The following is a 22,542-nucleotide window of genomic DNA, read 5'->3' as shown; positions in this document are numbered from 1 at the left end:
TCAAAATGTAGGGAAGCAATAGATAATCTATGTTCATCAGGTGTCCCATAAAATTCAAAGAATTGTTCTGCTTTAAACAGCCATTGCAAAACATTTTCACCATCAAAGCGTGGAAAATCAACCTTAACATTTCTCACATGGTATGGAGGTTTGGGCCCAGGAGGTGGATCTGAGATGTTTGTGCTTACCGTGCTAAAAGGAGGTGGAGTATGAGGTCCTTGATGAACCAGAGTAAGTCTTAGTTTCTCCAAAGCAGCTTCAATTCCATCCAAACGGGTAGCAGTTTGTTGATCTCGAGTGTCTAATAAGGCAGCAAAGTCATTGTCGCGTTGCTCTAACAGCTCTACAACTTTCTTCAAATCACGAATATTTGAGGTCACCTCTTTCATGCGAGTATTCTCAGCCATTTGCAGAAAAGTTGATGTAGCAGAATGAAAGCACCAATGTAACAGTACTAAAATGGAAAAGAAATCAGAATAAAGGAAAAGGCAAGGAATGGCAGTGATTGTATTCTTCTATCAGCAAATAGGTACCAATAGTAAAGGATGAGTACAGAATTAGAGAATATGAGGTGAGAGAGAGAAATCAGAAAAATACAGATGAGAAGAGAAAGAGACAATTCATCATTCTACACCCTCTCACTAAAGGGCAAAAGTTGTTATTATACTGCCAGCCTACTTTCCTTGCACGAAATCTCTCAGCCTAGTGTTGGTCATCTTAGTGCGTGTGCTCCTCCTGAGCAAAGCATTCTCTGGAAAGGCTGCCACGTGTCCTTCCTCAATAACTAACTTATCATTTTCTGCCTGAAGAGGAATATTCTCCTCTGGGCCCATGACAAAGTCCCAAAGGCAAGTAATGCCAACTGAGGACATAGCACCATCATGTTGTCACATAGTCATGCTCAACTTCTTACATCTCTACCTCATTTTTTAGCACAAGCATGATACCCCTTAGCAATTCTAGTTCCCATTTCACTCGTTCATTTTTTAATTCCAAGTGTGTCATCCTTAAGCATGGTTGTGTTAAACTCAATATAAAGGCATGCTCACAGCATAGTAATGCAATGCTCATATAATCTGCTAATAACAAAAATAAGAAAACATTGTTATGTTCTATTCCAACTCTCAACATTGTTATGCTAAGTTATCTTTTTCCCTAAACACATACACGCACCTTTATGCTTTTTCAAAGCTCTTCACCTTAAATAAGTGGAAAAAAAAACACACACACACGCCTCTTTGTTAAGAACCACAAAGAAGTTTTAACTTTTTGTTTTGGTTAGGAGAAGGCCTTAAGACAACATTTAAAAAAATAAAAAATAAAACTGGTTGTGGCATAGCAATGCAATGCTCATATAGTTTGCTAATAACAAAAATAAAGAAACGCTATGTTCCTTTCCAACTTTCAACATTGTTATGCTAAGTTATCCTTCTCCCTCCTCACACTACAACAAAATTGATTATTACCGACAATTATTTAGTGAGAATAAAATAATTATTTTTATTCTATTATTTAATAAAAAATATTAATGACTAATATATAATGGTCACTAAAAATGTATTTATATCACACAAAAATTTATTATTAGCGACAATTATTTATTTAGAAAAACTTAAGTCCCACATCGACAAAAAATAAGATAATTAAAGAATATATAAATGAATAATAACTCTCACCTTACAAGTTTGTTTTGTAGGGTTAAGTTAAACTTATAACTTATTATTCTAAATTGGTATCAGATTACTCGCTATTATTAAACTTAATAGTCCCAAAACTTGAGGGGGTGTATTGGGAAAAATATATATATAATAAAAAATAATTAAAATAATTAGGAGATAAAACAATTAAAAATATATATATAATAAAAAATGTCACAAAAAGTTATACATTTTTTCCGACCATTATAAGAATTTTTACCGGCATTTAGAATAATTGATGCTAAATGTTTTAGTGACACTACATACAATAGCTATTGTGGAAATGCCGCTAAAAAATTTTGTAGCAATTTTTATTATCACTAAAAATCATATTAAATACCACTAAAAATATATTTTGTTGTAGTGCCATGAAGTTAGGGAGGAACTAAGAAATTTCATTCTAAAGATTTTTAAACACACAAAACAAAAAAGAAAAACTTGGAAGTGAAAACAACACTCACTATCATTTGATTCCAAAAAGTAGCCTTCAAAAATATTAGCAAAGTCAAAATTGAAGACTTGAACTTTACACTAGCCTAACCATGAAACCACTCACTCAACCACGCCAAGCTCTCTCTCTAACCATGATGGGTATGCATGGTAGAAGAGAGAAAGATAGTTGGGATTTAGGTTAGATTGTAATTATTAATTAACGGGGTTTTGGTACTCATGAAAGCATATTGTAGACTTAAAATAGGTCACAAAATATTGGAGATTTTGCAAATACAATAATACTTTATTCAAAAATGTAAAATTGAAAAGATCTGATTGTGACATAACATTCTATAAGAAAAATACTAAGAAAATCCAACGTCATATGATATATATATATATATATATATATATATATATATATATATGCAATTATTCATAATGAAATGCATATCTATATTCATTACAAAAGGCAATGATATTTACAAGAAACTCTACTTTCTTTCCTGACTATGGATGAAAAAAAACTCATACTCACGAGTATTCACGAATAAAATCTATTATGGATAATAAATGAATATCAGCAAGTAACAAATATAAATATTTTTCTACTCGTTTATAGATAAGACAAGAGTGGGTATGATAGTATTCAAACCCGTAAATATCGACTAAGTAAAATTACTTAAACTCACAATCATGCTTGAAATAGTGGGCATCATAGGACTTATGGATATGACATGCATTTTTTGAGGTTGCGGGTTTAAACGACACTAATGTGCTCAACAAATCTCCTATGTATAATGAGGTTTTGGAGGACAAGCCTCAAGGGTGCAATATATAGTGAATAAAACTTAGTATGACATGTGATACTATTTAGCAAATGATATTTATCTAGAATGGGCTACACTGGTTAAAATTATTCCAATGTTACAAGGAGGTAAAACAAAATTGTTTATCCAACATCAAGAAGCAACAAGAAAGGATGTTGAGTGTGCATTTGGAGTGCTTCAATCTCAGTTTGTAATTATATGTGGCCCTATACGTGTGTTTGGCACATGGATACAATCAAACATATATTATATGTATGCATTATATTACACAACATGATTGTGGAAGATGAATGACACACATGTGATAATTTTTTATTATTCTTATGAACATTTCAACAATAATATCTCAACAACTGACTTACATAATGATAATCATCTAACCCTTGTATTATATCTACAAAGGAGAACACTTATTTATGGTAGATAATATCATCATCAACTTCAAGCCAAGCTTGTGGAGCATATCTAGAAACCTTTTGGGAGCGATAGTTCACAAAATTAGTTATTATTGTAATTATATACTTTTTAAATTTTGTAATTTTTATATTATCGTAATTATGTAATTTTAGTTGACTTCATCATTTTAAATAAAATTTAATTTAGTTAAATAATTTTATATTGTCTCATTAGAAAATATTTCACAAAATATAGTATAAAAAATCTCTTAATTTATAACAATAAAAAATTAAGTTAATAAATAAATTATTGATAATATGCGATATAATATTTTTTTGTAGAATCCATTTAAGAGAGAGATATTGAATTGAAGAGAATGATATTTACTAAGGTACTTAAATTGAAAAAAGCAAAAATAGGTGATATATGTAACATAGCAAGTCGTTTCAAAAGGTCCAAAAACTCAGTATGGGTGATTCAGTAGCCCAGAACGGGTCGTTCCCAAACTGGAACGAGTTGTTCCCAAACTAGAACGGGTCGTTCCAAACTACTGAATTGACCTATAAAATGTAGTTGAGAACGGGGCGTTCCAAACCCTAGAACGGGTCGTTCTAGTTGGAGTACGGGCCGTTCTAGATGGAGTACAGGCCGTTCTGGATGGAGAACGGGTCGTTCTGGTTTCAGAACGAGCCGTTTTGCATGTGATTTTTGTACGTGATGAAGGGATGCAGAACGGGCCGTTCCAGATTCGGAACAGGTCGTTCTAGCCACTCTGGAAATTCTATAAATAAGGGTTGTGGGCAGTGAGGAGAATGAGAGGTTTTAGAGAGAAGTTCTAGAGAGAAGGACTCTGGGTCTGTGGGCTCCTTTCTCTCTCTAATTTCTCCGTATGATTCTTCTTCTCCTCTAGACCACTAATGTCTTTTGTTTTCTCTTGAATTTCAGACTAAAAAGCTTGTTTTTGGAGGATTGAAGTTCAAGAGTCAAGCTTGAAGGATATTTCTTCTTCTTTTTCTTCTTCTCAGATTCTTGGCTTCTTAGAGCCAATCTTCAGGTGAGGGAAGCTAGAATGTAGGTTGTTTAATTTTAGGAGAATTAGGGAAGCTTTATGCATGGTGTTCTTTTGTTGAAATAGTTGAGTTGTTGGGTGCTTAAGTTGATTTATGTTGTTTATAATGTGTAAGTTGACATGATAGATGAATTTTAAATATGTCGTATATTACTGAAGTTGTTTATAAAGTTGTTAAGTTGCATTAAGTTGATTTTGTAATGAATATAGTTGTTTAATTAAGTTGTTTGCATGTTGTTAAAAAAATTATTAAAGTTGTTATATATTGTGAAACTAAGTTGTTTTTATGTTGTTTATTGTTGAATTATTAATAAGTTGAGATATATAAGTTGAAGTAGTTTATTGATGTAAAAGTCGTTTAAAGTTGTACAAGTTGCCTATTGTTGTAAGATGCTTATTGTTGTATTGCTTTAAGACCTATTGTTGTAAGATGTCTGTAGCTGTATTGTTGTAAGTTGCTTAAAGTTGTTAAGATGCTTATTGTCGTAAAGTTGTAAAGCTGCCTATTGTTGTAAAGTTGAAAAGTTGGGGACATATGGTGAAGATATATGTCCTATGTTGGGATACATAGTACTAAGGTGATAAGTTGAAAGTTGTTTTAAAGTTGAATCCCTTAGTATACTGTGTGGGCGACATGGAAGTAGTTGATCCATGTCATGGTTGAATGACCAATTTGAGTAAGGTATCTAGTTAGAGATGTAGTCTTTGACTAGGTACTGGAAGGTGCGTGGTACTTGAAGGACAGTAGGTGGACTAACTCCATATGTGGATTGGTGATGCTAGCCAAGGTTGTGGTAGACTCATACCCAAACCCTTCTGTCCTGACAGTAGTACTGGACCTCCGAGTCTAAGTGGCACACCTAAGCAATCACCTATTATTGTCTATACCTGGTTCTCTTCAGAGTTCCTAACACTATTCTATACCTGACCTGGTTGAGATAGGTTAAATGCTGGATTCGATAGGGTTTATGCCACCTAGACTGCTCAACCTCAGTTGTTGGAGATCTCCTAGTTGTATATGTGTAACGACGCATTAAGTTGTATATTGTTGTTGTTGTTGTATTAAAGTTGCTTCTAAGTTGTATGAATGAGTTGTATTTTTATGTTAAACTGTGTGGTCGTTTGTGATGACGATTGAATGAATGAGTATTATAGTGTTTTCCTATATTTGTATGGTTGTTTATTAAACTCTAGCTTACCCTTTTCTTTCTATGTGGATGGACTACTATGATCATATGGTATATGGGAGCAGATCAGGGTTAGGTTGGAGCTGTTGGCTGAGTCTGCTGCTAGAAGTGGAATTTTTGGTTCCTAGTGTCAGAGTTACCACCTTGAGTAATAGTTTTGTGCTTGACCGGCACTAGGAATTAGTAGTTTTGGATAACTGTATAAATACCTCATACTTAAAAACTTAATGATTCTTATATATTTTTCATGTTTTTTGTATTTATAAGTTATCCAATTTTATTATTTATCTTAATTTACTATTTTTAGTGGGATTTCACTAAGTATAAGAACCACGGCGGGTCGTTACAATATGTACAAGTAAAACCCACTTTAACACCTAAAAAAGGAATCCCTATTGTAAAAGACCTTTGTTTTAGTTTTTTATAAAATAAAATAAACATTCCTCTACTTTTTATAGCTGAACTGTTTTTAAAAAAATATATATATATTTTTGTTGCTATTTTAATAAACAAATTCTATATACTTTTTTTAAAAAAATACTTTTTAAAAATTAATCTTTTAGAACTTCCTTTTTTTATTTTTTTACAAAGACACCTAATATAAGGTGTAAAGAACTGACAATTTTGAAGGTATTAATTAATAATTAAAAATTACTCACGATTATTTTTTTTAATTCAACAAATTTGACATTGAATTATTATACTATATTTAAAAGACTTTTTAAATATAAAAAATTGAAATTAACCAGGCTAAATCAAATTTCATGTTTATTTCCAACTGACAATCCAATATAACATTTTTTTTTGTTAATTTCACTCCTATTTTTTGATATTGTTTTTTAAAGTTTCAGCTATCTTAAATATTACCAATACACTGTATAATATATATATATATATATATATATATATATATATATATATATATAATTTAATCATGTTCGATTCAACCAAAGTTCAACAATGGTTGAAATAATGAAGCACAAGCCAACATCTTTATCCAGTTTAAAAGAAATCACTTATTATGCTAACACCCTTATTGAAATGTTCCTTATTAAACAGGGTGTTTGAGTGAGAATGAGAATGACAACATGTAATCATCATGCTTCAAAAGAAAAATATCCATGCTGCTTATCTTTTACTCTAGATGTGCTGCAGACATGGCAACATGTTGAACTACAACTAGTAATTCCTCTGCTACAATTCCTCCTTGTATCAATTATACAAGCATGGTTTCACATGAATATGTTGTGATCTTCTGAAGGCAGTTATTATATGTTGGAAACTGCCAATGTCACGTCTCTGTTGAAGCACTGAACAAAGAAAATGAAAGCAAACTACACCTCTGGCCAATATGCCTGAAAAAATGTTGAGGGTAGAAAAGATCAGGTCTTGAACTTCTGTGTGAATTTTTGGGTGATTTTCTCAACCCCTTCTCTACAATCACCAGCAACTCGCTTTGCACCTTCTTTGACACCAAATCCAAATTCAAGGGCACTCTTCTGCAACTCACTGGCTGACTTACCTGTGTTTGAGATGGCAGCTTCCCCAAATTCTTCAGCCTGTTTTCTTGTTCTGCATGCCCATTCCCTCAATTTTGATATAAACAGGGAAACCATGTGGATGATTTTGTCAAGGGTATCTCTAGATTTTCCTCTGAGATCTGCTGCCATCTGTTTGAGCTTGCCCAGTAAGTTTTCAGCCCTGTCGACTGTTCCTTGAACAGAGATCTGCTCGGAGGCGTTGAGCCATGTAACTCCTGCCGAGGACTCTCTGCGAAGGTCATCATCAACTACCACTTTGATTCCATGCCTCTCCCAACGATCTCTGGCCCCCTCTAAGGCTATTGCTTGTTCTCTCACTCGTTTGGCCTCGTCCTCTGCCCAAGCCCTGAATCCAAGAATCAGCATAACCATTTATTCAGATTGTAAAAGGGTAAGAACTATCATTTTATGTATATCCATAGTGCCAATGACACTGGTTTCACATTCAAGCAGATCTACATAAAATGTGTATTACAATTACAAAAACCATTGGAAGCAGTTAATATAACTCTTGCACAAAAAAGGGATGCAATGGCAGAAAGGAACACATGTATGGTTATTAGTTGTGTAATTAACACATCAACAACAATAGAAAATTGTGTAACAAGTCCTATTTCAGTCAATATATTTTGATCTCTACGTAATACTCATTTTCAATTTGGTCTTGTACCAAAGATGCTTTTCAATTTAGATATTGTAAGCATAATTTTTCCAAATACACGAGGGTATTTTTTTCCTTTCATTCAAATTTTCTTTTTTCTATTTAAGTGTGAAACAGTGTGTATAGGTATTGTATCTTGACCCATTGAGTGTCGCACTTTATCATTTGCCGTAAGTCTTTAACTTCCCTTCTCCCTCTCTTTCTTGGACGATCTATTTTTTCTTTGGTGATTTTCATCTTCTTGGATGACTCTCCGGCAAATGTAATAGTTGTTTCTTCTTTAAAATGATTAATGCATGAATTTAGAGTTATTTTTCTGTTTTATAGATTCCATATATAAATTATTAATTATTTAATATATATATATATATATATATATAATATTAGTATAGTGGTCATCCCACTATCCGCATTCCTACTATCATACTTTTGGGATCGGTCATTCCACTCCGTTATCCGAGATTGATAACTATGCTTACGTATGCTCTGTTATAACACCATATATAAGTACAAGAACTAAAATAAAAATGTGACTACTTTTTGTCCCTTTACAAGATAGCCATTTTCAATTTGGCCCCTATACTTCACACAGTAACTCCATACAAAACTTTTAAAGTGTAGGTTTACAAACGATAAGGAAAAAATTGAAAAAAATTATACATATAAAGATTTAGAACCTATTTGAATTATTGAATACAAGCTTAGAAGTATTTTCGGTAGCTTCTCTACTGAAAATAACTATTTTCAATAGAAAAACTATCAAATGCACTTCTAGCTTATATCTAAACATATTCTAAATAGAAAACTTTTTCGTACAGCAACCAAAGTAATATTGAGTGTTACATATATGTAAATATATTTAAATCTATAATGTTTTATAATTCATTAATTAATTACGAGCAGTAATGGGATAATCATACAACAGTAACAACCATGGTTGCTGCCATGTGAGGCTGTAAGATATTAGTTCATTGGCTTGATTTTCTTAATTAGGCATGGCAACAAAATCCACATCCGTGGGTACCTGTCCAACACCGACTTAGTTTTGATGGGAAAAATCTAATTTGACCGAGTACAGGTTATTCCAGACTTGTGAAAACTGAAATCGGATTCAAGCATATAAGTCCCTGGCGCGGCACAACCCGGCGTCTACACTTTTTTTTACATTTTTTATAATAAAGAAATTTAAACATACATATATATATATATATATATATATATATATATATATATATATATATATATATATATATATTTAAGATTTAATTTTATAATAACAATTAAGTAATTTAATTATTAATAGTTAAATAATTTAAATTATAACAATAATTAAGTAACAAATTTAAAATTATATGTTTAACTAAAAATATAATTTAATTATTATTTGTAAGTTCTTTCTTATTTATTATTTTATATATTATTTACATTATAATATAATTAATAACAAAATTTTAATTTATTTAAAATGCATAAGTGAATTAAAACTATTATAAAAAAATTGATGGGTCCCCCGTAGGTTTACTGAACCCGATAAAACCCGACGGGTTGGGTTTTAAAAATATAAAACTGTCTCTTTTAAACCCAAACCCATCCCACCTTTTACAAGGGAGGGGGGTTAGGACAGGGAGAGCAAAATCCACCCCCGCCTCGCTCCATTGTCATTGCCTATTCTTACTCTACTCAATAATTCATGTTTTAAATCAAATTTCAATGATCCAACCGTTAAATTAAAAAATTTTAATCCAGAGATTAAGCCTATACAATTATTTAAAAATTTAAAAATTATTTGATACTTCGTTTCATTAATTCAAATTAACAAATACTCAAAAACATTTTACACGTTGATTTGAATCTATATAACAAAGTATCATATAGTTTTCAATTTTTTTTTAAATTTGTAGAATTGATTTATACATTAAAAACTTTTAATTTAATAATTGGATCGTTAAAATTTGATATAAAACATGAGTTATTGAGTGGAGTAAATCTACTAAAACTTACTCTTAAAATAAGTCGATACCTCTCTCTCTCTCTATATATAAGGAGGAATTCGTTTACTTCAAGAGTAAGTCCACCTAGACTTATTTCGTTCAATAACTCATGTTCTACATCAAATTTTAACGATCTAACCGTTGAATTTAAAGTTCTTAATATATAGATCAAATATGCAAATTTTTAGAAAATTTAAAAATCATTTGATATTTTGTTCATTAATTTGAATTAATATATAAAAAGATTTTATGTCTTATGATCATCTGTCAATTTGAATTAATGAAATAAAGTATTAAATAATTTTTAAATTTTCTAAAAATTTGCATATTAGATCTATATATTAAGAACTTTAAATTCAACGGTTAGATTGTTAAAATTTGATGTAGAACATAAGTTATTAAACGGTATAAGTCTAGGTAGACTTACTCTTGGAGTAAACAGATCCCTCCTATATATATATATATATATATATATATATATATAAATGAATTTTTCATAATTCATTTTAAATCAAATCACCTCTATTATTGGGATTTAAGTCCCTTGAATATTACTTAATCCATTAGAAGGGAGAATAATTTTTATTCAATCCCTTCCCAAGGCAAAAACAGAGGGCAAAGGAAACATATTTGCCAATGCTTCTCTCAAATTCCACCCCACATCATATGTGCTTCTACCAATTCTATGAAACCAAAATTGAAAGCTGATAAAACATAATTTAATTGCCTATAAAAAGATTCATGATTTTACCTGGCCATGGACAGGGCTTTCCGTTCAACCTCTAGCTCATATTGTAAACGAGCAATCTCCTTGTTTTCAACTTCTGCTTGTTCCCGAAGCTTGCTAATCCTCTCCTTTTCATGTGATATTTCTACCTTGTCATTCATAAGGCTTTGTAATTGATCCTCAACCTCGTGCCTCAACTTTGAAAAAACCTCCATTTCTGATTCAATACTAGCACGTTCCTTCATCAGTGCAAGGTTTTCTTCTTCTCTCTCAGCTCTTAACCTTTCTAACTCAAATCTTGCCTCCTCAGCCATTCTTTCAACAGCACTGATTTTTTCCCTCTCTATGAATAGCTCCTGCTCAAAACTTGCATTGATATCCTTCTCTACTTGAGCTACTAAAGCACTATGTGCAGCAACAGCATTTTCAGCAATAGATTCTGCTTCGATGCGTGCAAGCTCTTCACTAACTATATCAGAAGCATCTCCAGTAGCTATAGCCATAGCTGCTTGGGCCTTTGTTACTGGTTTATCTGGCTGGAACAATCTGGTATAACCTTGAATATCCCACCCCCATACCCACCCCAAAAATAGAAGAACCAGTGAAAACTGAAAACAAAAGCAGCTTCGAAAAAACTGGAAGAAAACATACAATAAAGAAATTATCATGAAAACAAATAAAAATTTACCATCATCACAGGATTAAATATCATTTTAGAATTACAAAGAGAATATGACTTACCAAATGCAAGAGCTATTATTCCATTCTCCCCAGCAGATAGGTCAGCTACTAGAGCAGGGCATGCATTAGGATGTATCTTATCAGTGTCTATAAACCCAGAAACTTGGTACAGCATCTGCCCATCAGTCATTGGAATTGATAAACACAATAATCAGTTCAATGCAGGTGGAATAAGTAACTTAAACATATCAGAAAGAAACAAGTTGAGCAACCTTGTGGTCAGCTTCTGGAAGCTGTCTTTTCTCCAGGGCCATTTTCCAACTGACAAGATCTTGACGTGATAAGGGGCTGAAAAAAAGTAATATAGGAGACAAGGGAGATCACTACTGTAGCCTATGCCATACGAAGTTACAAGCACATCTAAAACAGAAGGCAATGTAACTTGCACTATCTAAGAAAAAATGAGAATAAATGTTGTGTATTAAAAACAAGGAGAATTACAATATTTTTGAACAACGACTGTACAGCAGCAGAGGGTGAGAAAAAAATGTAACCAAAAATTAGATATCAAATCCAGAAGAAGAGAAAAAAAATACCTTTCAGGGGAGAAGTAAAACGGGCTATCATCTTCTTCAGCAGACAATTGTATATCACGTCTTGAAAGCCTGCTTTCAATAAGTCCAGCTTCCGCCAATCCTGAAAATGAATATTATTAGACATGATATGGATATAGAAACAAGTTGTATTATTAAAACATTGTTATCACGCCCTGTTCTGACCTTGAATGGAAGAAAAATCAGTGTCCTCAGGGGTTACATCATCAAATGCAAGCTCAGTAACATTGTCTATGTACATGGCAGGATACACTTTTGAAACTGTGCTCCTAACAGTATCCAGAGAGGCACATGTAATACCATATATTACATATGTAACAAATAGATAACCTTTTTTATATATTTGTTATTTGCATCACATGTGGAAAGAAGAATAAACTACTACCTTGAAAGAGCACTGCTAGCAGTCACCAACCAACGTGCATATTCACGACGGGTACATAAATCAGTAGGTTGAACATCTGGCTCAATAACCTGAGGATGAAACAATTTCCAAGTGAGCAATAACAACCTTTCCTTATGATCGAAATAACTTTAATTAACAAATATACACACTAAATCAGAGATGTTTATGAAGAATATGTTTTCATGTCTATTTTTCAGTAGTTCTTTAACTTTATAAATTTTGTTTTGCAACTAGTACTTCACCAGGTATCTCTTCAATGGGAACAAGCATAAAGCTTACAGAAATTATCAATTTCAGACTTCAGTTGCTTTCTAGTTTCTTCGACATTAAGATAGATTGTTCCTTCCAGCCAAAGTTAGAGTATCGCTTAGTAATACATCACAATGAATCAACATAGCTGAAATTTAACCTAGTACACCCATGGTAAATTTAAGGATTTTGAATTTGGGTATATTTTGTTCCCAAGTTTTATTGAAAAAAATTGGATGAAAATGAATTTATAGTTTCTTTTTTGACTGCACATTATGTGTAAGTAATAAGGGGTGGGGGGGTTGAGCCTAGGTGCAACAGTAAGGTTCCCATCTAGTGACCTTGATGAGATCATTGGTTTCCCATCCTAGAAACAGCCTCTCCCTTTAAATGGGTAAGACTACGTACATATACCCTTCTCAGACCCCATTAGGTGGGAGTCTTGGGTATTGGCTCACTTTTTTTTTATGTGTAATTAAATTTTTCTGAATAGATTTAAGAAACAACCAGTGTAAAAAATTTATTAAAAAAAGAACTAGAATTAACACCTTGAAACATGTGAATAAGAACAAATAACTACCTTTAAAACTTGCAATGCAGCAAGTGCTTGCCCCTGAACCTGATCAACAGCAGCAGGAACCAAAACCTTTCCAGGAAGCACTTGTACAGCTGCTGAAAATACTGATGGAGCAGGAATGCCAGGAACAGAAAAAAAGGATCCAGACTTTGGAGATTCAGATTTAACGTCATCAACCTCGTCATTATCATTTCTAACCTGCTCATCTACTAATGTATTGGCTGATGATGAAACAGATGACTTTTCAAACAGGTCATTTCCAGTAACACTCGGCTCTTTGAAGGATGGCTCGTTTCCCTCAGCAGAGACCTGTGGAATTTTGTTCAGGTCAAGGTTTTCTTTCTTTGAAGCTGACAGAATATTCTCTTGACCAGCTTCATTGAAAAACTCGGGATCTGAAATTGTGTTATTTGACTCAGGATTAACCGCAACACTAACAATTTCAGTCTCATTATCCGCACCCGAACTAGAATAGGCTTTGGAAACCCCAAAACTTACACTGCCACTTGAACTGGTTATTTCATCATGCTGCTCAGTATTAAGGTGCAGTGGCTTAGCATCATCATAGTTGGACAAGTCTCCTGGTTCAACATTGAATAGGTTTTCTTTAAGATTGGAAGTAGATTCTGCTGTATCTACAGTAGGGTTGCCATCAAAATCTCTAAATCCATAAGCATTAAAAGAATCAACAGTATTTTCAGATTCAAGTGGTACTGGGCTTTCACTGGCAAAAACTAACTTGTTATCAAAAGCTGACTCATGCTGTAAGTCTTCTTGAACAGATATATGTTTAGTGGCATCATCAACACCATCAGAGGGGATTTTACTATTATATATCAATTGGGATCCTATATCGGAATCATCAACAATGCTATTGGTACTGTAAATTTTACCAGACTCAGCAGATGAATAATCTTCGGATATATCTATCTGACCTTCAATTTTACCATTTCCATGCTCCGCCTTGCTGTCAACATTCACTTGTCCTGTTATTTCATCATTATGGTCATCAGAAGACAAGTGTTCCTCCTGCTGTGTAGTCAAGGGCTTCATCTGTTGCCCTGGCCCTGCATCCAGTCACACACATTCCAATTTCCAACAGAGAAATTTGCAGTTAAACATGCAGAAGACAAAGTAATTCACTCAAACCCAGTAAATCCGTTACACCCAACTCAATGATTATCAAACAAGAGAAGCAGGTAAAGATTACTTACTGGAACCAGTTCGTTTGCCAAGAGATAAGGCAGCAAAGGTAAGCCCTGAAAGAAGAAGCACTCCAGCCACTCCTACTCCCACAACCCCTGAAAGCAAGCTACTTCAAAAGTGTTAATAAGTAAAGCAGAATTGCTAACACTTCAATAAACACAACAATTTCAATAATTTACATCCTGTTATCTCAATTTCCTAACCATATTTATTAATACTAACAAGTAACATGCAATCCAAATCCAATAACCCAATCAAAATCAAGTTCAATCATGATGAAAAAAAGTCGAACAAGTTCCAAACAGAAACAACCACACCTAGTTTCGAACTTCCCCCACCAACAAACAGCTACCATAACGATAAGAATTTAATTTCTATTCATTGTCAATGTAAAAAATAACCATCCAGTAAACCAATCAGACTTTTAAGATAATTATTGTAAAAATACTTTACACTGTGAGTGCATACATTCTTTACTCTAACAATAGCTGTAAACTATGTTGCATGGGTATGGGTACAGTGGTTGAATTCGTTACATTTTGATAAACTACTAGTGTAAAAAGTTTTATATACTACTAACTAATTAAAAATGACATTTCAAATAATTATCACAAAATCCAATAATCTCACCATAAATTACAATTCATGTTTGGAATGTACTCTAATTAAATTACATAATCATATTTATAAGTTATTCATAATTTACTTATTAATTTTACTTGGTTCCTTTATTTTTCTTAATATAGCAAGTATTTACATTCATTTGCCATCATCATCGTCTATAATATCTTGAAAATTTTATTAGAAAAAAGAATATTATATACAAGTCATGTAAACCATCCCTTCATTTTTCAAAGAAAACATAGGTTAAGAGGTTTGAACTACATGCACATCGGTATTTGAAACATCCATGCATGAAAAGCATCAAAGTTCAAACAATACATTTGACTTACACTTCTCAATCGGAATACCTAACTCACTTCATAATTTTTTTTTTCTTGTTAAAAGATAATAATAACAGAAAATTAAACACTGAACAATTTCGAGAACCGCACTGACTCACCTCCAAACGAGTCCTTCTTCGGAGTGGTGTCGGGGCGTTGGTCGGCGTCGGTGTCGGACCAGCCCGAAAGGCCGTCGAGTCTGGGCCCGGGGCCGGCCCACTCGGAGCCGGAGGCGCGTAGGGAGCGAAGGCGGCTGTGGGTGCGGATGCGGACGTGCGGAGGGCGCGGGAATTTGGGGGCGGCGAAGGCCAATCGGAGCTGGAGGGAGGTGGGGGAGCAGGTGGGGGCGAGGGAAGCCATTTTGGGTGCGGCGAGGAGAGAGAAAGTTGTTGAAGAGAGAGAGAGTTGTTGAGGGAGAGAATGGGGATAATCGAGAGGGTATAACGAGGGTGTGGTGATTGTTGTGTAGTGTAAAGGGTGAATAATAATAATAATAATAATAATAATAATAATAATATACAAATATATAAAGAAGATATATCTTTTAATCATCTATAAAAAAATTTTACACTGACAACCAATCAGATTTATTAATAGTGTCATGTCATTTGCTTATTTAATAAAATAATAATAAAAAAGGCACTAATAACATATCTGATTAGTTGTCAGTGTAAAAAACTTTAAACTATCAGCATATAGGTGATTAACTCCTTTTAATTATCTTCTTTTTCTTCAATATTTGATAAATTATTATATTTTAATATTATTTTAAATTTTAAAAATTAATAACGATTTTAATAATTATCATTTTTTTAATAATAAATTATTTTATTATTTTTCTTACTTAATTATTTTTATTATTTAATATTTTTAATTTTTATCTCATTTACTTGCTTAATTTAAAATATTTTTTTATCCTTAATAATTAATAAGGATAATTATTTTATGATATTTATTATTGTCAATTACTTGATTAATATTCTTTAATATATCCCATAAATTATATTATATTGAATATTAAATAATTAAAAATACTCACACTTATTTAGCTTAATTATTTTTATATTAATATTAACTATAATATGATTTTGTTAAAATATTCTAAGCTCATCTTTTTATTATTTCTTCATATATTATAAAGATAAATGTTATTTTATGATCATAAGGAATAAAATTTGAATTAATTTGTAGTTGAAATTTTAACCTAGATTTAAATGAGTAAGGACTTAGGTAAAATATCTTTTTTGTTGGTTGATATTATGATAATGTTTATTTATCCTAACTAGTCACTACTAAAATAATTCAAATTTTATTATAACAAGATAGTCTAAAATATATTTATGAATATATATATATATATACATATTTAATATTGGTTATAAATAATTTTGTACACTCCATTGAATTAATTGTATTTATTGGATATTTTTTCTCACTCCTCATTTTTCTTTGTTTTTAAAATTAAATATATTACAAATAGATGGATATACCCGCGATTCCAAGTCATTTTACAGTTTTTATTACTACTGTCTTCCCTAGAGGGAATTGGAATATGGATGTTATTTCCAACTCTATCACGTTTCAAGGCATATGATTATTTTTATTTTTTTTCGACCAAGAAAACCCCACTATTATTGAATGACCTATTATAGTAACTTTCTTTGACCACCTAGCAACCATATTAATCAAATTATAAATTTATTTCCATCACCAATGTAATTATTATAATAGAAATAAAAGAAATAAATCATGTGTAAAATAATATGATGTTATAAATATTTTTAAAATAGTATGTAATGTAAATATAAGCTAACTATATGTAAATAAGTTCACAAAATCTTTTTTATCTTTATATAAAATATTATTAATGATATAATTGTGATAATAACATATAAGAAATATATATTTAATATTATATAATTAGGCGTTACAGTAATAAATAGGATCTAATTGATATGATATGTTAACTTTAATATTATATGTGATTAAATTATATAATTAAAAAATTATGCACCTATAATTAAGTACTTTAAAATAATTAATTTTATTTTTTATTTGTAAAAAGTGTAATGATACCAACGTGATTAGAACCTAAATCTATGTGTATATTATCAAAATCTTCTATTACTAAGTTGTTCTGGTATTAATATATATTATTATATTTTAATCAAAATATTATTTATCAAGTAGAAAATTTATATTATTAATACATAATTATTTAAGTATATATATATATATATATATTATATATATTAAAAGAATATATAACATTAGATTAGATGGAAATGACTCAAAAAGTATAACCCAATTTCATTCTCAAAATATATTGAGTCTAATTTCTTAAAATTGAATGTGTCAAAAGTTTCTTTGAGTTAGGCAAATTGTTCAGATAAGATAAAATATGAATACTCAGTCTAACAACTTGTAAAAGAAAAAAATTGTTACTTTAAATATAATTTTAATAACTTAAATTTTGAGTAAATTTATTTTTGGTTTCTAACATTTAAAGTTTTTTTTTTTCAATTCTATATTTTTAATCAATTTTTACATTAAAAAAATAAAAAAAACAATTTTAAATTTACAAATAAAACCAAAATTACATTGTATCTAAAGGATTATTTAAATTTATTATTTTAATAATTTTTTTAATATGATTTTGTTATTCCAATAATCAATGTATTTAGCTCATTGAATGTTGATTCATAAAGTAACAATAAAAAGTTTATCTTTCTTTTTTTCCAATATCTTGCCTAGACTTAAATCTCATTTTTGAGTCTCATAATTGACTCATTTATGATAAACTAAATTGTGATAGGAAATCATTGACTTTTGAACATAAGAATTTGTTTTTCACAATAAGGTGAGTAGTTAAAGATTTATGACAAATCATACTCAATATTTTCACAAATTATAGGGATAGTTTTTTTTGTATGATTGTGGAAAAATATTTTAAACTTTTCTCTAGAAGACTATTTCTACAACTAGTATATTTAAAGGATAAATTGTTTTGAGGTTGCATCAAGTGAAATAGTTGTTTAGTTGATTCTCGAGGTAGGACAACAAGTTCAATGTTTAAAATTCTTATAAATGTCAATAAAGATTCAACTTGTAACATAAATTAAGGTTATATTTTGGCTGAATTAATAATCAAGATTAAACTTTGTAAATGAATTATCTATTGAACATTTAATTCACATTGTTTAGTTGAAGGATTAAGATGATAATTCATTATGATTAATCTCTTTTTCTCAATTGTTTATTTCCTTCCCTTAATGTTGGAAAAACTTATTCAAAATAACAGATGATAATGAGTCATAAAAAGAAATTTGTTGATGAATCAACATGTTTTATTATATATAGGTGTGATACCCCTACCCATATACTAATATAGGCATATAAAATAAAGAAGATAGAAAAAAGATTGAAAATAAACTTTATTGAATAAAATATGATTTGCAAATTCCCTAAGATAAAGGTGTCAATAATAACACTTCACCAAAACAATAACTAATACAAATGTCTAATAAAATTATTACATAAGGAAACTAACATGAAGTCATAAAACATTAAAAGAAAATCAACAAAATGGAAATTTTAACTAAAGGCTCGATATCACACCTTATCAGAGCACAACATCCAACATAAAAAGCCTAAGCCCTATCTCCAGTCTCAGCATCCACATGATAATTCTCACCTTGATGAGTACTCGTAGATGATCGTACATCTCTAGGGTGATCATCTTCCTAATCTTCAGACAATTCTTCAAAGCACATTGAGAAGAGTAAAAGCCCTTTACACTCAAAACTATGACACCCTCTATCTCCCATGTCATAACACATAATATGATATAAATTGAATAACCTCGATATAATAAATATTTTTAAAACTCATACAGGTAGAAAAAATCACATTTTAACATAAACTATACTTAGCATAAATAACAAATTACAAAGGAAATAAAACCAACTACTCAATTTAAATAACATAAACCAAATCTTAACAAATCCTCAATGTCACATGTCCTATTAGAGCAAATTCAATGTTGAGGATTAAACCTCATCACCAACACCCTCAACACCATGTTGATGATTACCTGCAAAAATTACAAGAAGACAACATAAAAGAAAAAGAATGAGAAACATCTCACCCTGACTCACATTGTAGAAATGCAAACAGGTTAGCCAAACACAAACAACACATATAATAAGATCTAACATATACAATTACACATCATCATGTTTAACTCATTCATATCATAATAAGCAAGAACATACAAGATCATAATGTGTATGCAACGGACTACATGTTATCATGCATGTGACATTAGTAAATCATCACACTTGTACATTGCTACTAACAACACACTAAAGTAGTATACGAGTACATGTTGAGTCACATCCTTTACGCACTTTAACTAAAAGAACATATTACAAGGGTCTGATCGAGATAGTTAAGTCACAAGATACATCTCATGCTCACAAGGGAAAAATTAGGACTTCCAAATTGAGTTATCCCCAAGGTTAGCTCCCAGGTTTTTGCATAAGGGACCTTCCTTGACAGCGTATTCCATATCGTACCCTATCAAAAACATTTTTATGCTTATGATGTCTATAAATCAAACTCAATGCATTACATTGACATGACCTCATAGTTTCGCATATCACATGTTTCTTATATCACATTACTCATCATTCATAGTCATACATTCATATATAGACATCATAGCCTATCTACATTAGTGTCACAAAACATAATTATAGCAATGAGATTCAACAAAAGTATAGTAGAAAATTTGCAGGTAAGACAATGTCCAATGGTATACACCTTGCACCTAGCACGATACCTCAAGAGGACCACGCTAGTCTTTGTTTGAACCACGTCTGATGTGATCGAGTCCACGCCGAGCGAGAACACTATAGAGAGCTCTATAAAGTGTCCATGTCTGGTGAGAGTCAGCTCACGCTTGGCAGAAATGTCACAGGGAACCCCTGAAGCTTTCGCACTCGACAAGGGTCATCTCACACCTGGTGTGAAGGACCCCGAGAGCAATAAAAATAAAGTTTTCACCAAATTAATTATCAAGGAAATAATAGTCAATAAAAATTAAAGATAATAAAATATTATGTTTAGCTACAAAGAGCTAAGAAAAAATATTAAAAAAAAATATTATCGTAAAATATGAAAGAAATTTTATTAATATTACTTAGAGTTCAATATGTCAATCTTTTATATAATGTACAAAATTTTGTCTTATCAGTGAATATTAATAATAGTTTTTAATTCACAAATCAATTTATAAACAAATTATACAAAAGGAATGAAAACAAATTCATTTTATTACAAATACCATTATTTATAATTTTAAAAGTTGTTATAAAACTTAAATAAAGAAAAGAAACAATTTAAAAAATGAATTTATGTTAGTAAATAAGTTGCTTAAAAGTAGAAGAAAAAAATTATCTAAGATCATAAAAAGAAAAAAATGTTTATTAAAATTTTTACAATAAAAGTATAAAAAGATAATAAAATATTTTGTTAAATAAAAAAAATAATATTATTACAATCTTAATAAAATTATATATATATATATATATAAATTAAAAATTGAGGGAGGCTATGACCCCCCTAACTACATGAATAGTTGCGTCCCTACTTGTAAATATTATTTGAGAATTGCATGAGTCACTACATTATCAATGTGACACATATTTTGATTATTGATGTTAGTCTTAACATTCATTCTTCATTGATAAAATAAATAAATAATTAAATAAAAGGGTATAAATATTTTATTCAATGAAATTTGATTATATTTTAAATAATTTGAAATTGAAATTGTGTAGCAATTAATAATGTAACACTCCTAATTTTCTACTATTAGACTATTAATTATTATTTATTTTTATATTTATGAAAATTATTTTATTATAGTTATTTTAGTTAATTAAAGGAGTTTTATAGAATATTTTAAGGGTTTGTAATAATTTAATTATTTATAAAAAAATTAATTCTGTTTTTTTAGGCCGAGAACGGGCTGTTCCAAAAAGCGGAACGACCTGTTCCCAAAAAGCAGAACGGGCGTTCCAAAAAGTGGAACGGGCCGTTCCAGGGTAATAAAATGGCCTAAAAGGAACGGGGCATTTTGATTTAAGAACGGGCCGTTTTGGTGTTGAGAACGGGTCGTTCTACTTATGGTCAGTCTGTGTTAAAAGGAACCCCAGAACGAGCCGTTCTGATTTTTGGAAACGGGTCGTTCTGATTTTAGAACGGGTCGTTCCAGTTGAGAATTTTACGTATATTTGAAGGATCCGGAATGGGCCGTTCCGAATTCAGTACAGGTCGTTCCGGGTACACCAGGATGCCTATAAATAGGGGCAGGGAGGTGAAAAAAAATTATAATTGAGTAAGAAGTGAAAATTTTAGAGAGAGAAAGAGAAAGAGAGAGAGAGAGAGAGAGAGAGAGAGAGAGAAAGAAAGAAAGAAAGAAAGAAAGAAAGAGAGAAAGAGAAAGAAAGAGAAAGAAAGAAAGGGAAAGAAATAGGGAATTCAAAGGAGGAGGTTCTGCCCAAGTTCCAGCTCCTGCTTATCCAGGTAAGGGGGAGTGAGAAACCTCGCTCGGGGGTGTGGGGATAATTGTTGGATAGTTTGATTGTCAGATTGACCCCCAATCCCTTGCCTCTTATTTTGTTTTACTTTCTGTTTGTTCTACTTTGTTCCTTGTTGGAAATAATAAATGAATACGTAATTAATGTTAAAAATAAATGAGTTTTAATATGAATAAGAATGCTTTCTGTGAATCTCTGTGAATTCCTGTGCGGACCTTATGAGGAGTATTTATGACATGATCATGTGAAATATGGACAAATGACATGAGACCTAAGAATGGACTATTGAGACAAGCTGTGATTATAAGAATATGAAAAATGATGACATGATATACTAAATGAAATTCTGTAATAAGTCAAATGTTGAGTCAATGAAATAATAATTGTATGACATGCATCATATGCATATATTACTCCAGGTGTGCCGCGAGGCCGCATACCAGCGATGCTAACAAGGTGTACCTTAGGGTCACCAGTGATGTAACATGCTAACAAGGTGTACCTTAGGGTCACCAGTAGGGGTGGGTAGACGGACCCGGGTCCACGGACCGGTCCGTAACTCCGCGGATTTCGCGGATAACGGACCCGTTTTTCTCAAATCCGTATGACTATGTCTAATTTTTGAGCCCGGCCCGTGAAGTCCGCAGACTTAGCGGATTTAATCCGCGGGCTCGCGGGCTAGTCCGCGGACTTCACTAATTAATATTTTTAAATATTATGATTTTAATA

General features: G+C 31.4%; 1 protein-coding gene across 7 annotated transcripts; it reads right to left on the bottom strand.

The window, feature by feature from the left end:
- Positions 1–6,603: 6,603 nt before the first annotated feature.
- On the bottom strand, positions 6,604–15,653 carry LOC109800269 (GPI-anchored adhesin-like protein). Of its 7 annotated transcripts, none has more exons than XM_083075561.1 (12): positions 15,328–15,652; positions 14,273–14,359; positions 13,952–14,125; positions 13,557–13,639; positions 13,062–13,367; positions 12,212–12,300; positions 11,992–12,095; positions 11,809–11,908; positions 11,485–11,560; positions 11,273–11,387; positions 10,556–11,087; positions 6,604–7,498 (listed from the first exon to the last, which is right to left on the bottom strand). In XM_083075561.1, the coding sequence occupies exons 1-12, from the start codon at positions 15,566–15,568 to the stop codon at positions 6,994–6,996; spliced, it is 2,412 nt and encodes an 803-aa protein (XP_082931687.1). In that variant the 5' UTR covers positions 15,569–15,652; the 3' UTR covers positions 6,604–6,993. The 7 variants fall into 7 exon arrangements, with proteins under 7 accessions (XP_082931687.1, XP_082931690.1, XP_029127817.1 ...); XM_083075564.1 differs by having other exon boundaries at positions 13,994–14,125; XM_029271984.2 differs by having other exon boundaries at positions 13,557–14,125; positions 15,328–15,653.
- Between the last annotated feature and the right edge of the window lie 6,889 nt (positions 15,654–22,542).

This window comes from Cajanus cajan, chromosome 1 (genome assembly GCF_000230855.2).
Source record: "Cajanus cajan strain Asha chromosome 1, NIPB_CcT2T_4, whole genome shotgun sequence".
In the NCBI taxonomy this organism is placed as follows: Eukaryota; Viridiplantae; Streptophyta; class Magnoliopsida; order Fabales; family Fabaceae; genus Cajanus; species Cajanus cajan.
The sequence above is the reverse complement of the archived record's forward strand: the minus strand, read 5'-3'. Positions and strand labels throughout refer to the sequence as shown.

Coding starts and splice junctions, on each gene's coding strand:
- LOC109800269 (XM_020361043.3), bottom strand. CDS start 15,568: ATGGCTTCCCTCGCCCCCACCTGCTCCCCCACCTCCCTCCAGCTCCGA. Junction 14,360..15,327: donor GAAGAAGGACTCGTTTGGAG/GTGAGTCAGTGC, acceptor GCTTGCTTTCAG/GGGTTGTGGGAGTAGGAGTG. Junction 11,088..11,272: donor AATAATAGCTCTTGCATTTG/GTAAGTCATATT, acceptor GGGATATTCAAG/GTTATACCAGATTGTTCCAG.